The sequence below is a fragment of the Entelurus aequoreus genome, linkage group LG09, assembly GCF_033978785.1.
Source record: "Entelurus aequoreus isolate RoL-2023_Sb linkage group LG09, RoL_Eaeq_v1.1, whole genome shotgun sequence".
NCBI classification, from domain to species: domain Eukaryota; kingdom Metazoa; phylum Chordata; class Actinopteri; order Syngnathiformes; family Syngnathidae; genus Entelurus; species Entelurus aequoreus.
The window spans coordinates 6,017,333-6,032,735 of NC_084739.1; the positions used below are offsets into that span (position 1 = coordinate 6,017,333).

Below are 15,403 nucleotides of genomic sequence, written 5' to 3' on the forward strand. Positions count from 1 at the left end.
ACACACCTGCCACTTTGGAGTTGTAGGCCACTCCCACACCGCAAATGTTGTTGTTGGCCGCCGCCGACACTTCCCCGGCACATCTTGTGCCGTGACTGGTGACAAGAAAGGAGCAGAACGTGGAGTGAGAGAAAGTAGGGTGAAGTCGGGAGACAATAGTGGCGAAACGGTTGGATTTAAACGGAACGTTGCAGCAGGTATTTTTTAGTTTTTAGCTCATATTTAAGGACCTGTAGACAAGAGTTAGCACACCAACAATAACGTACACTATATTGCCAAAAGTGTTTGGCCACCTGTCTTGACTCACATATGAACTTGAAGTGCCATCCCATTCCTAACCCATAGGGTTCAATATGACGTCGGTTCACCTTTTGCAGCTATTACAGCTTCAACTCTTCTGGGAAAGGCTGTCCACAAGGTTGCGGAGTGTGCTTATAGGAATTTTCCACCATTCCTCCAAAAGCGCATTGGTGATGTCACACACGGATGTTGGCTATCAGCCTCCGTTCTGATTCATCCCAAAGGTGTTCTATCAGGTTCAGGTCAGGACTCTGCGCAGGCCAGTCAAGTTCATCCACACCAGACTCTGTCATCCATGTCTTTACGGACCTTGCTTTGTGCACTGGTGCACAGTCATGTTGGAAGAGGAAGGGGCCCCGCTCCAGACTGTTCCCACAAGGTTGGGAGCATGGAATTGTCCAAAATGTTTTGGTGCTTGATTTTATACACCTGTCCTAATCACCAAGTGATTAGGACTCCTGATTCTGATCATTTGGATGGGTGGCCAAATACTTTTTGGCAATATAGTGTATGTTCATAATATACAGTGGAACCTCAATTTCCAAACAAAAGTTTTGGTTTACAAACCAACGATGTTTTGTTGTACAAATCATGTCGCTCTCCACTTCTCATTCATTCTGTACAGTTGTGCTGTCATTGTGCTTTTTAAAGCCATTTTAATACATTTTCGTAGTGTTACTCGCTTTACATGATTCCGAAAAAAGAATGGACGAGCAATGTGTGGTTTTTTAAACATTCAGGAAGTATCCACGGCGTTGTCGACACTCCCCAACCCAACGCCCTCGACCCAAATCCCATAGGGGTGATGGAAGGATGGTCAGCGCCGAGAGCTGCGACCTACCATCATAACCCCGCACTCCCTTCCCTCTGTTGCTAGATATCTTGAGATGTACGTTGTAATATGTACAAACCCCGTTTCCATATGAGTTGGGAAATTGTGTTAGATGTAAATATAAACGGAATACAATGATTTGCAAATCCTTTTCAACCCATATTCAGTTGAATATGCTACAAAGGCAACATATTTGATGTTCAAACTAATAAACTTTTTTTTTTTGGGCAAATAATCATTAACTTTAGAATTTGATGGCAGCAACACGTGACAAAGAAGTTGGGAAAGGTGGCAATAAATACTGATAGAGTTGAGGAATGCTCGTCAAACACTTATTTGGAACATCCCACAGGTGAACAGGCTAATTGGGAACAGGTGGGTGCCATGATTGGGTATGAAAGTAGATTCCATGAAATGCTCAGTCATTCACAAACAAGGACGGGGCGAGGGTCACCACTTTGTCAACAAATGCGTGAGCAAATTGTTGAACAGTTTAAGAAAAACCTTTCTCAACCAGCTATTGCAAGGAATTTAGGGATTTCACCATCTACGCTCCGTAATATCATCAAAGGGTTCAGAGAATCTGGAGAAATCACTGCACGTAAGCAGCTAAGCCCGTGACCTTCCATCCCTCAGGCTGTACTGCATCAACAAGCCACATCAGTGTGTAAAGGATATCACCACATGGGCTCAGGAACACTTCAGAAACCCACTGTCAGTAACTACAGTTGGTCGCTACATCTGTAAGTGCAAGTTAAAACTCTCCTATGCGAGGCGAAAACCGTTTATCAACAACACCCAGAAACGCCGTCGGCTTCGCTGGGCCTGAGCTCATCTAAGATGGACTGATGCAAAGTGGAAAAGTGTTCTGTGGTCTGACGAGTCCACATTTCAAATTGTTTTTGGAAACTGTGGACGTCGTGTCCTCCGGACCAAAGAGGAAAAGAACCATCCGGATCGTTATATGCGCAAAGTGTAAAAGCCAGAATCTGTGATGGTATGGGGGTGTATTAGTGCCCAAGACATGGGTAACTTACACATCTGTGAAGGCACCATTAATGCTGAAAGGTACATACAGGTTTTGGAGCAACATATGTTGCCATCCAAGCAACGTTACCATGGACGCCCCTGCTTATTTCAGCAAGACAATGCCAAGCCACGTGTTACATCAACGTGGCTTCATAGTAAAAGAGTGCGGGTACTAGACTGGCCTGCCTGTAGTCCAGACCTGTCTCCCATTGAAAATGTGTGAAGCCTAAAATAGCAGAAGGGAGACCCCCGGACTGTTGAACAACTTAAGCTGTACATCAAGCAAGAATGGGAAAGAATTCCACCTGAGAAGCTTCAAAAAGTTCCCAAACCTTTACTGAGTGTTGTTAAAAGGAAAGGCCATGTAACACAGTGGTGAACATGCCCTTTCCCAACTTCTTTGGCACGTGTGGCAGCCATGAAATTCTAAGTTAATGATTATTTGCAAAAAACAATAAAGTTTGTGAGTTTGAACATCAAATATCTTGTCTTTTGTAGTGCATTCAATTAAGTATGGCTTGAAAAGGATTTGCAAATCATTGTATTCCGTTTATATTTACATCTAACACCATTTCCCAACTCATATGGAAACGGGGTTTGTATATGTGCTTTGCTATGGAGGTTTTTTCCCACTCCAGACTGGGCCCCCTTAGGAGCCCAGTCTAGATTGTATTTTTTTACTCATCCTTCCCCAGCGTTTCACCGATGTATTGTCGTGGAGATAAAAGGCACTGAATGTCCATTTCGCGTTCTGGACTCTCATTTTCAAGAGGATATAGTATCCCAGGTGGTTTAAAATACAAATCTGTGATCCACAATAAAAAAAGGAGAGTGTGGAATCCAATGAGCCAGCTTGTACCTAAGTTACGGTCAGAGCGAAAAAAGATACGTCCATCGCTGCCTCTCAAGTCCTTCACTGTAACGTTCCTCATCTACGAATCTTTCATCCTCGCTCAAATTAATGGGGTAATCATCACTTTCTCGGTCCGAATCTCTCTCGCTCCGTTGTAAACAACGGGGAATTGTGAGGAATACTAGCTCCTGTGACGTCACGCTACTTCCGCTACAGGCAAGGCTTTTTTTTTATCAGCGAGCAAAAGTTGCGAACTTTATCGTCGATTTTCTCTACTAAATCCTGTCAGCAAAAATATGGCAATATCGCGAAATGATCAAGTATGACACATAGAATGGATCTGCTATTCCCGTTTAAATAAAAAAAAATCATTTCAGTAGGCCTTTAATTCAAATAAAATACCCCTCATTTTTGTATTTTTTTTTCTTGTTTTTGAACACCGACTTTTTGCAGTGTGGTGAGTGGCACAGTGGTTGAAAAACACTGCCTTAGAGCGTAGGGGGAAACTGTAACTGAGTGCACAGCCCTATACGTCTCTCCTCATGAGTAAAATTCAACTCTGTCTCTGCTTGATTCCTTCGTCTTGTCTTGTGTAATAGACGGTTCTGTGTTTGAACCTGACAGATATACCAACGCTTCTATTTACGATCCCTGTTCAGGAACCGATCGGAAATCGATTCTTATTTCCCCTTTATCAGAAATGATGAAAATTGTAACTGGTAATTTTATAACCTGGAGGGTATTGCAGATGTGCTGTTAAATATTTATAGAGGAGAAAATGTGAAGGTGGTCAAACATCAGTCATTCCTGTCACGGCTCTGCCTCCATCCCTCTGCTTCCCACAGGGACCTTGCAGAGAGGCAACCCCGTTTCTCCCGGCGTGCTCTTGCCGCTGACAGGAAGCTATTTATAACAACCGCCTGATTAGCCGGCGAGTCGGCCAGTCTCAGAACGCCGCACTGGCAAACCCTGCAATCTCAGACGCGCACATTTACACACATCCGGAGCGTGTTCCTACCTATTCCCTGCCGTCGTCGCGGTGGATCACCGGGAGACGGCAGGCGGATAAAGCACTATCGGTAACAAGGTCGCCCCGGCGTGCGCGGCCGCGACCTCCCCCTGTATCAGCCTTATCGCAAACGCCGACGAGTAAAAACCCCGCAGACATTGTGCTTTCTAGTGACAATAGCTCTGTGTACACCGCACCATTATGTCTTAATGGAACCAAGTGGAGAGAAAATCAATAGGAGGGCTGCCATACGAGAAGGGGAAAGCACACACAAAAACACAATATGTGTATACACAAGAGTGCGGCGAAGTGAGCTACCTGTTAAACCAGTCGTCCGTGTAGCGTGGAAAAGGGTACGGGTCGTTGCTGCTGAAGTCATAACTGGCTTCTGCATTCTGGAAAAAAACAACATAGGACAAAATTAGAAGATGTAGGGCCAATTTAGTGTTGCCAATCAACCTATCCCCAGGTCAGGCCTGGCCCTAACCAATCTGGCGCCCTAGGCAAGATTTTAGGTGGCGCCCCCCCCCCACATCGGCAGTGAAGTGTATATACTCACAAGAAACCGAATAGCTTTGTCTTTGGCCTTTTTTTTACTTAAAGAAAGCAAATTAACATATTATATGAGAATGTTATGTTATGATTATCTTTAACCGAATCACAGCAGTGCTCAAATTAAAAAACAGCATTCCCTCTCATGTGATATTGCTTAATTAACATTAATGATGTGCACTTTAACAACTAGGCTTACAACTATACCTAATATATAAAGGGGTGGAAAAGTGACTATTACCTGCAGGGCAAACATTAGCTAACCAGAAGGCAATAACAATGTAAACAAAAAACACCTGCTTAAAAGATCTAATACAAATGTCCATGAGGAATGTAAGGTGGGAGTACTGTAATTACTAGAGATGCTTTAAAATGTAATATCGGAAATTATCGGTATCGTTTTTTTTATTATCGGTATCGTTTTTTTTTTTTGTTTTTTGTTTTTGTTTATTAAATCAACATAAAAAACACAAGATACACTTACAATTAGTGCACCAACCCAAAAAACCTTCCTCCCCCATTTACACTCATTCACACAAAAGGGTTGTTTCCTTCTGTTATTATTATTGTGGTTCCTACATTTTATATCAATATATATCAATACAGTCTGCAAGGGATACAGTCCGTAAGCACACATGATTGTGCGTGCTGCTGGTCCACTAATAGTACTAACCTTTAACAGTTAATTTTACTAATTTTCATTCATTACTAGTTTATATGTAACTGTTTTTATATTGTTGTACTTTCTTTTTTATTCAAGAAAATGTTTTTAATTTATTTATCTTATTTTACTAATTTTTAAAAAAAGTACCTTATCTTCACCATACCTGGTTGTCCAAATTAGGCATAATAATGTGTTAATTCCACGACTGCATGTATCGGTTGATATCGGTATCGGTTGATATCGGTATCGGTAATTAAAGAGTTGGACAATATCGGAATATCGGATATCGGCAAAAAGCCATTATCGGACATCCCTAGTAATTACCTAACGTTACATTATTATTTTCCATAACAATTTAGCCCCCTCTACAATATTAACCCGACGTTAAAACGGAACTAGCTATTTATTGATTAGCAATTGCCGAATCATGTAACATTAGCTTAATGCTAAAAAGCCAGGTTACTATCACATTCTGTAACAGACAAATAATTTCATGTAGGCTAACGTTACTCGTATACCTGCTACCTCTGTCTTTTTCACGTTTCTCCTCCTCTTCTTTTCACTTTTTTCTTCCCTGGGCACCTGACAGTTTTGGCCGTTTAGACATTTGTGGTGACGTCCAAAAAGAGTCATGATACGGGAAGGGAGGGGGCACACCGTGGAGGGGGGCGTAATGTTGTAACAAATAATATTTCTATTAAATAGGCTTTACTTTGCATTTTAATTGACGTGGGATTATTTTTTGCATTTAGAAATAATAGTACCAACTTTTTTTTTTTTTCTCCAACATTTGTGGCACTGGCGTGGCGCCCCCTGATGGACGGCGCCCTTAGCATTTGCCTATACGGCCTATGCCACGGGCCGGCCCTGCCCCAGGTGCATGTCTTTGGAGGTGGGAGAACATGCAAACTCCACACAAGAAAGATCCAGAGCACAGGATCGAACCCAGGACCTTCGTATTGTGAGGCAGACGCACTATAGTTTAATTAATTAAATAAATAAAAAACGACCGTCCGTTGGGGTTTTTTTGTATTTTTGGTCCGATATGGCTCTTTCCACGATTTGGGTTCCCGACCCGAGCATGTCCGTGTAGCTATTCAGTTTTTGTTTTGTTTTTGGCATTAGTGCTCAAACACGATCAAAAACATCGCTGTAATTCACCGTATCAAACGTTTATCTGATGAACTGATTGATTTCTCTATAGATCTACAAACAGCCTAGTGGTTAGCTGAAAGATAAGCATTAGATAATGTTATCTTTAGATGTGTTGCACGCCGCTGATAAGACAGTGTCTGATAACAAAGAGTGTCTGCAGGGTTGAAGTAACGAGAGCAGGATTACTTTTACTACACGGTGTCTCTTTTCACTGCAAAGCAACACGGATCACGGCACAGCGAGAAGCATCAAGGCGGTGGAGCATAATGCCTGCAACACCCCTGCTAAGGCCCAGCGTTATTTTTGGGTGGAGGCTGGTCTCTGTTGACAGGCAAGAGAAAGCAGCGGCGTGGGCAAACATCGTAGTAAAGCGCAGGGGACGAAGTATAATCCACGCCGGATGAACCGGCCTGACTTTTACGGTTAAAAAGGGACTTGTTATTCGGATTTTATGACTGACGGCGGGTTTTTTAGGATGGCGTTTTGGCCGGATTCCAGGAAGCAGAGCGCCGGCGTGTGAAAGTGAATATAATGTGAATACAACATCATGCAAGGAATGCGTTGGCGGAACCGTTTTGTTGTGCCAGTGGGAGAGCTACCGGGGTTACCAAGGCAGTGATTAAAACATGAATTAACTCATTAAAAAAACGACCGTCTGTTGGCCCGTCTATATTTTCAACGGAACATATAAAATGTTGGTGTGGTTTACTTGAGTCATATGGCGGTGTACACGTATCTCTTATGTGTGACTGCCATCTGCTGGTCGCACTTATCCTTTCCCCGTGTGCCAAATAAAATAGCTTCGAGGTCGGTAAGCACAAACAACATTATTCCGTACATTAGGCGCACCGGGTTAAAAGGCGGCACTGTCGAGTTTTGAGAAAATGAAAGGATTTTAAGTGCGCCTTATAGTCCGAAAAATGCGGTATATATATCCATCCATCCATTTTCTACCGCTTGTCCCTTTTGGGGTCGCGGGGGGGTGCTGAAGCCTGTGTCAGCTGCACTCGGGCGGAAGGTGGGGTGCACCCCGGACAAGTCGCCACCTCATCGCAGGATCCGGAGCCCGGGATTGAACTCAGGACTACTCAGGACCTTCGTATTGTGAGGCACATGCAGTAACCCTTGTTCCACTGTGCTGCCCTATATATATATATATATATATATATATATATATATATATATATATATATATATATATATATATATATATATATATATATATATATATATATATATATATATATATATATATGTTGTTGTTTTTTTAATTGTATTTTATTTTTATTTTTTATTATTATGTTTTTTTGTTTTTTTTTAAATATATATATATATATATATATATATATATATATATATATATATATATATATATATTTATAGACATATGCCTGTATATATATTTTTTATTTTTATTTTTATTTTTTGTTTTGTTTTGTTTAATATATATATATATATATATATATATATATATATATATATATATATATATATATATATATATATATATATATATATATATATATATATATATGTATATATATATATATAGACATATGCCTGTATATATATTTTTTATTTGTATTTTTATTTTTTGTTTTGTTTTGTTTTGTTTAATATATATATATATATATATATATATATATATATATATATATATATATATATATATATATATATATATATATATATATATATATATATATATATATTTTTTTTTTTTTTTTTTAAATATATGTATATATATATATATATATATATATATATATATATATATATATATATATATATATATATATATATATATATATATATATATATATATATATATATATATATATATATATATATATATATGTATATATATATATAAATATATATATACATATATTTAAAAAAAATAAAAATAAAAAATAAATAAATAAATAAAATATATATATATATATATATATATATATATATATATATATATATATATATGGAATCCCTGCTTTTTCCCTCAAAAGTTGTCTTTTTTTTCTACTGTATCAAAAATCAATGTTGTCATGAATCACTGACCTATTCAACGCTGTAATTACCCAACCTCAAATATTCCTCCCTACAACTGATCTTAAGAAATATTTGTGCATATTTTGCATTTTCCCCACAATAAAAACATCATAGAAAATGGCAACAAAAAAAAAAAAAATCCTTGATATCAATAGACAGATCGGGTAATTAATAAAACATGTCAATATACTGTATATATATTAATATATTGCTGACTTATGACACTCTAATTAGTGGGTCCCTTTTGGATCTGAGAGTAAGTCTGTATGGTCAATCTTGAGATTGCACCAGGGACCACTAATATGGATGCATGCAGGTCAATTCTCATTCTCCGAGGTGTTATCAGCATGCTGGAGGTGCAGCGTCACAATATGCAGCGGCAAACTACCTTGGCACGCTTTGCTCATTAACAGCGACATCCAGGAACCGTGCGGGTCGTGTGTGCAATGCAACAACGGCGAGCTACTCACGTAATTTGATGCCAGGTCTGGATGCAGATAGTCGATGCCTGCAATGCAATTTTGCACATTAATACTCTGTGCAATTAATCATGTGGCTTTAACACAATGAGATGGCGGTTGTCGAACATGAGTTATATTCGTTAATATAGTGGAAGGGTTTTTACAACCTAATGAGGTACAACGCAAAGAAAAACAAAAGTCTTAATATTGACACAGTCGGCGAGGTATTATTATAACAATATGTCTTCCCTTATTAGGCGTCGTCAATTCTTTACACGTGGCTTTTTATAATTGGTTTGTGTGTGCAGGTCTTAAGTAGGTCAGTAGATAGGAACTTGACCGGCTGATTTGCCAAACAGTGAGCCCCTATTTACCTCCACTGCTTTGCTCCATTAGGCCAAATAGTGAGCCGACACTATAAGCCGGTGGTGTTTTAAAAAGAGCTGATAATTTGTAGCAACTGACTGGGCAGAAAGTATTTGCACTATGCACCTCAGCATCCGCCTCTCTTGTCAGTTCATGTGGCCTACCACTTGGTGGCTGAGTTGCTGTTGTTCCCAAAATCTTCCATTTTCTAATAACAAAGCCGACAGTTGACTTTGGAATATTTAAAGTGCCATCCCATTCCTAACCCATAGGGTTTAACATGATGTGGGTCCACCTTTTTGCAGCTATTACAGCTTCAACTCTTCCGGGAAGGCTGTCCACAAGGTTGCGGAGTCTGTTTATAGGAATTTTCCACCACATTTCCAAAAGCGCATTGGTGAGGTCACACACTGATGTTGGCTCTCAGTCTCCGTTCTAATTCATCCCAAAGGTGTTCTATCGGAGTTCAGGTCAGGACTCTGTGCAGGCCAGTCAAGTTCATCCACACCAGACTCTGTCATCCATGTCTTTTATGGACTTTGCTTTGTGCACCGGTGCACAGTCATGTTGGAAGAGGAAGGGGCCCCGCTCCAAACTGTTCCCACAAGGTTGGGAACATGAAGTTGTCCAAAATGTTTTTTAGGTGCTTGATTTGATACACCTGTGGCCAGGGCCAAGTGATTAGAATACCCACTTTGTATCAGTCCATCTTAGATGAGCTCGGGCCCAGCGAAGCCGACGGCGTTTCTGGGTGTTGTTGATAAACGGTTTTCGCCTTGCATAAGAGAGTTTTAACTTGCACTTACAGATGTAGCGACCAACTGTAGTTACTGACAGTGGGTTTCTGAGGTGTTCCTGAGCCCATGTGGTGATATCCTTTACACACCGATGTCGCTTGTTGATGCAGTACAGCCTGAGGGATGGAAGGTCACGGGCTTAGCTGCTTACCTGCAGTGATTTCTCCAGATTCTCTGAACCCTTTGATGATATTACGGAGCGTAGATGGTTAAATCCCTAAATTCCTTGCAATAGCTGGTTGAGAAAGGTTGTTCTTAAACTGTTCAACAATTTGCTCACGCATTTGTTGACAAAGTGGTGACCCTCGCCCCGTCCTTGTTTGTGAACGACTGAGCATTCCATGGAATCTACTTTTATACCCAATCATGGCACCCACCCGTTCCCAATTAGCCTGCACACCTGTGGGATGTTCCAAATAAGTGTTTGATGAGCATTCCTCAACTTTATCAGTATTTATTGCCACCTTTCCCAACTTCTTTGTCACGTGTTGCTGACATCAAATTCTAAAGTTAATGATTATTTGCAACAAAAAAATTTTTTTTTATCAGTTTGAACATCAAATATGTTGTCTTTGTCGCATATTCAACTGAATATGGGTTGAAAATGATTTGCAAATCATTGTATTCTGTTTATATTTACATCTAACACAATGTCCCAACTCATATGGAAACGGGGTTTGTAGTCAAATAGATGAAATAATACACACCATCATCCATTATGGCAATGGTGACGCCATGGCCGGTGTAGCCCAGTTGCCACGCTTCAGCCACATTAAGATCCAGCCCGGGTGTGCCGTCTGCCTGGCCCGTGTTTATCTGATAAGGTAAAATATGCATCAACACCCGTGACTCACACACGGGCACAGGTACAAAAAAACAGACAACATGGAGGATGTGTGTGTGGGCATTGAAGTTAATGCGGGAGATAACGGTGTATCTGTGCATCTGCAGCGAGATGCATAAATGTCACGGCTGCCAGTCAGGCTTAAACGAGAAGGGCGCCGTGGAATCAGGCTGCAGACGGAATATTGGCAGGGCTAATTTGAGTGTGACGAACAACATTGATTGTGGAAGTGGCGGGGAATGTGTCTCCTTGTGATGATGGACCGGGGAAATGTGCAAAAAAAAAAAAAAAAAAAAAAAAAAAAAAAAAAAAGGTGAGGCGTGCGGTGACTCACCAGATACCACTGTTTGGTGAACAGCGGGTCGCTTATGTTGACGTCCATGTCGTTTAAACTTCTGTAGCCTCGCTTCTGCCGGTCGAAACCCTCTTGCTCCAGAATGCTCTTCACCTGGGAAGCCATATTTAGACAAATGTATGCGTTTAAAAAAACAATGCCCAAAACTAGGGATGTCCGATAATGGCTTTTTGCCGATATCCGATATGCCGATATTGTCCAACTCTTTAATTACCGATACCGATATCAACCGATATATGCAGTCGTGGAATTAACACATTATTATGCCTAATTTGGACAACCAGGTATGGTGAAGATAAGTTACTTTTTTTTTAAAAATGAATCAAATAAAATAAGATAAATAAATTAAAAAACATTTTCTTGAATAAAAAAGAAAGTAAAACAATATAAAAACAGTTACATAGAAACTAGTAATTAATGAAAATTTGTAAAATTAACTGTTAAAGGTTAGTACTATTAGTAGAGCAGCAGCACGCACAATCATGTGTGCTTACGGACTGTATCCCTTGCAGACTGTATTGATATATATTGATATATAATGTAGGAACCAGGATATTAATAACAGAAAGAAACAACCCTTTTGTGTGAATGAGTGTAAATGGGGGGAGGGAGGTTTTTTGGGTTGGTGCACTAATTGTAAGTGTATCTTGTGTTTTTTATGTGGATTTAATTTAAATAAAATAAATAAATAAATTTTAAAAAACGATACTGATAATTAAAAAAACCGATACCAATAATTTCCGATATTACATTTTAACGCATTTATCGGCCGATAATATCAGCAGACCGATATTATCGGACATCTCTACCCAAAACCTTACTTTTTAGTTGTTTACTCTGTAAACCAAAATCATAAGATATAGATATAGATAGTTGCTGTCAATATATTGTTTTTTGAAGGGTTTTAGCAGCTTTAAAAATGTTATTGTAACGACCTGGTCGCATCGTGGTGCGAGGTGTTCTCCCAAGGATGCAGACGGCTCGGACACAGCTTGCAGGTAGGAAAATTATTTATTCAGGAACTAAATCGGACAGGAAAAAACAAAAACGACTAGCGTGGGAGCTAGCAAGCAAAATAGCATAGCCTGAAAGCTAGCAGGAAATCAAAGTGGTCGTTAGCTGTTGCGTGAAAGAAAATTAGGAAGCCAGGCCGAGTGAGGCCCGGGCAAAGACTAAATAGCCCTCTGATTAGTGCCCGGACAACAGGTGAGCGTCTCGAACACTAGCCAGAGGCAGCTGAGCATAATCTGCCGTCATGGCAACAGAAACAAAACAAGGTGCTGAAAACACATGTGACTTGAAAACGTAAAACTATGGTCCGGGCAGCGGATCATAACAGTTATGCTGCAGCTGTTACATATACTGTAATATTGTGCATGGTAATTGTTATATATTATATGATATAAACATATCATATAATATATCAGTATATATCCTATACTGTAGATATATTATGTAAATAGTACGTATATATATGTTATATTTTATATTGTTTTTGTCTATTTTATACCTGCATTGTCCTTTCCGTCTTTTCAATCATTTGTAACTGAGCTACTGTGTGGAACAATTTATTATGCCTAATCTGGACAACCAGGTATGGTGAAGATAAGGTACTTTTTAAAAAAATGAATCAAATAAAATAAGATAAATAAATTAAAAACATTTTTTTGAATAAAAAAGAAAGTAAAACAATATAAAAACAGTTACATAGAAACTAGTAATGAATGAAAATTTGTAAAATTAACTGTTAAAGGTTAGTACTATTAGTGGAGCAGCAGCACGCACAATCATGTGTGCTTACGGACTGTATCCCTTGCAGACTGTATTGATATATATTGATATATAATGTAGGAAGCAGAATATTAATAACAGAAAGAAACAACCCTTTTGTGTGAATGAGTGTAAATGGGGGGAGGGAGGTTTTTTGGGTTGGTGCACTAATTGTAAGTGTATCTTGTGTTTTTTATGTGGATTTAATTTTAAAAAATTAAAAAAACAAAACGATACTGATAATTAAAAAAAACGATACCGTTAATTTCCGATATTACATTTTAACGCATTTATCGGCCGATAATATCGGTCTGCCGATATTATCGGCCGATAAATCTCTACATCTCTACCCAAAACCTTACTTTTTAGTTGTTTACTCTGTAAACCAAAATCATAAGATATAGATATAGATAGTTGCTGTCAATATATTGTTTTTTTGAAGGGTTTTAGCAGCTTTAAAAATGTTATGCTGCAGCTGTTACATATACTGTAATATTGTACATGGTAATTGTTATATATTATATGATATAAACATATAACATAATATATCAGTATATATCCTATACTGTAGATATATTATGTAAATAGTACGTATACATGTTATATTTTATATTGTTTTTGTCTATTTTATACCTGCATTGTCCTTTCCGTCTTTTCCATCATTTGTAACTGAGCTACTGTGTGGAACAATCTCCCTTGTGGATCAGTAAAGTTTGTCTGAGTGTGAGTCTAAGTAACGAGCTAAGCTGCGTAGCGGAACTACTTTTCCCCAGTAGCAATTTCCCTTCTGGATCAATCAAGTTAAAGTTAAAGTACCACTGATAGTCACACACACACATAGCTAATATAGACGCTAACATCATGTGTTGTCTTCATTATAACACTTATATAAGACTTTTAAAGTCATTTTGATAGCAGGCTAATATTGCTAATATAGACACTTTCATCATGTGTTGTCTTCATTATAACACGTATATAAGACTTTTAAAGTAATTTTGAAAGTAGGCTAATATAGCTAATATAGACACTTACATCATATGTTGCCTTCATTATAACACTTATATAAGACTTTTAAAGTCATTTTGATAGCAGGCTAATATAGCTAATTTAGACACTTACATCATATGTTGCCTTCATAATAACATTTATATGAGGATTTTAAAGTCATTTTGATAGTAGGCTAATATAGACACTTACATCATGTGTTGCCTTCATTATAACACTTTTATAAGACTTTTAAAGTCATTTTGATAGTAAGATAATATAGCTAATATAGACACTTACATCATGTGTTGCCTTCATTATAACACTTATATAAGACTTTTAAAGACATTTTGATAGTAGGCTAATATAGCTAATATAGACACTTACATCATGTGTTGCCTTCATTATGACACTTATATAAGACTTTTAAAGTCATTTTGATAGTAGGCTAATATAGACACTTACATCATGTGTTGCCTTCATTATAACACTTTTATAAGACTTTTAAAGTCATTTTGATAGTAAGATAATATAGCTAATATAGACACTTACATCATGTGTTGCCTTCATTATAGCACTTATATAAGACTTTTAAAGACATTTTGATAGTAGGCTAATACAGCTAATATAGGCACTTACATAATGTGTTGTCTTCATTATTAACACTTATATAAGACTTTTAAAGTCATTTTGATAGTAGGCTAATATAGACACTTACATCATGTGTTGTCTTCTTTATAACACTTATATAAGACTTTTAAAGTCATTTTGATAGTAGGATAATATAACTAATATAGATACTTACATCATGTGTTGCCTTCATTATAACATTTATATAAGACTTTTAAAGTCATTTTGATAGTAGGCTAATATAGCTAATATAGACACTTACATCATGTGTTGTCTTCATTATAACACTTATTTAAGACTTTTAAAGTCATTTTGATAGTAGGCTAATATAGACACTTACATCATGTGTTGTCTTCATTATAACACTTTTATAAGACTTTTAAAGTCATTTTGATAGTAGGCTAATATTTTTAATATAGACACTTACATCATGTGTTGTCTTCATTATAACACTTATATAAGACTTTTAAAGTCATTTTGATAGCAGGCTAATATTGCTAATATAGACACTTTCATCATGTGTTGTCTTCATTATAACACGTATATAAGACTTTTAAAGTAATTTTGAAAGTAGGCTAATATAGCTAATATAGACACTTACATCATATGTTGCCTTCATTATAACACTTATATAAGACTTTTAAAGACATTTTGATAGTAGGCTAATATAGCTAATATAGACACTTACATCATGTGTTGCCTTCATTATGACACTTATATAAGACTTTTAAAGTCATTTTGATAGTAGGCTAA

General features: G+C 37.7%; 1 protein-coding gene across 1 annotated transcript in view; it reads right to left on the bottom strand.

The window, feature by feature from the left end:
• The window catches only part of LOC133657082 (neuroendocrine convertase 2-like), a 69,159-nt gene that overhangs the window by 32,940 nt on the left and 20,816 nt on the right, over positions 1 to 15,403 (bottom strand). Inside the window, exons 3-7 of the mRNA XM_062058004.1 lie at positions 11,246 to 11,359; positions 10,775 to 10,883; positions 8,914 to 8,951; positions 4,342 to 4,418; positions 7 to 95 (exon numbers count right to left, since the gene is read on the bottom strand). Coding sequence (XP_061913988.1) covers positions 7 to 95; positions 4,342 to 4,418; positions 8,914 to 8,951; positions 10,775 to 10,883; positions 11,246 to 11,359 — 427 coding nt within the window. The remainder of the gene's footprint in view (positions 1 to 6; positions 96 to 4,341; positions 4,419 to 8,913; positions 8,952 to 10,774; positions 10,884 to 11,245; positions 11,360 to 15,403) is intronic.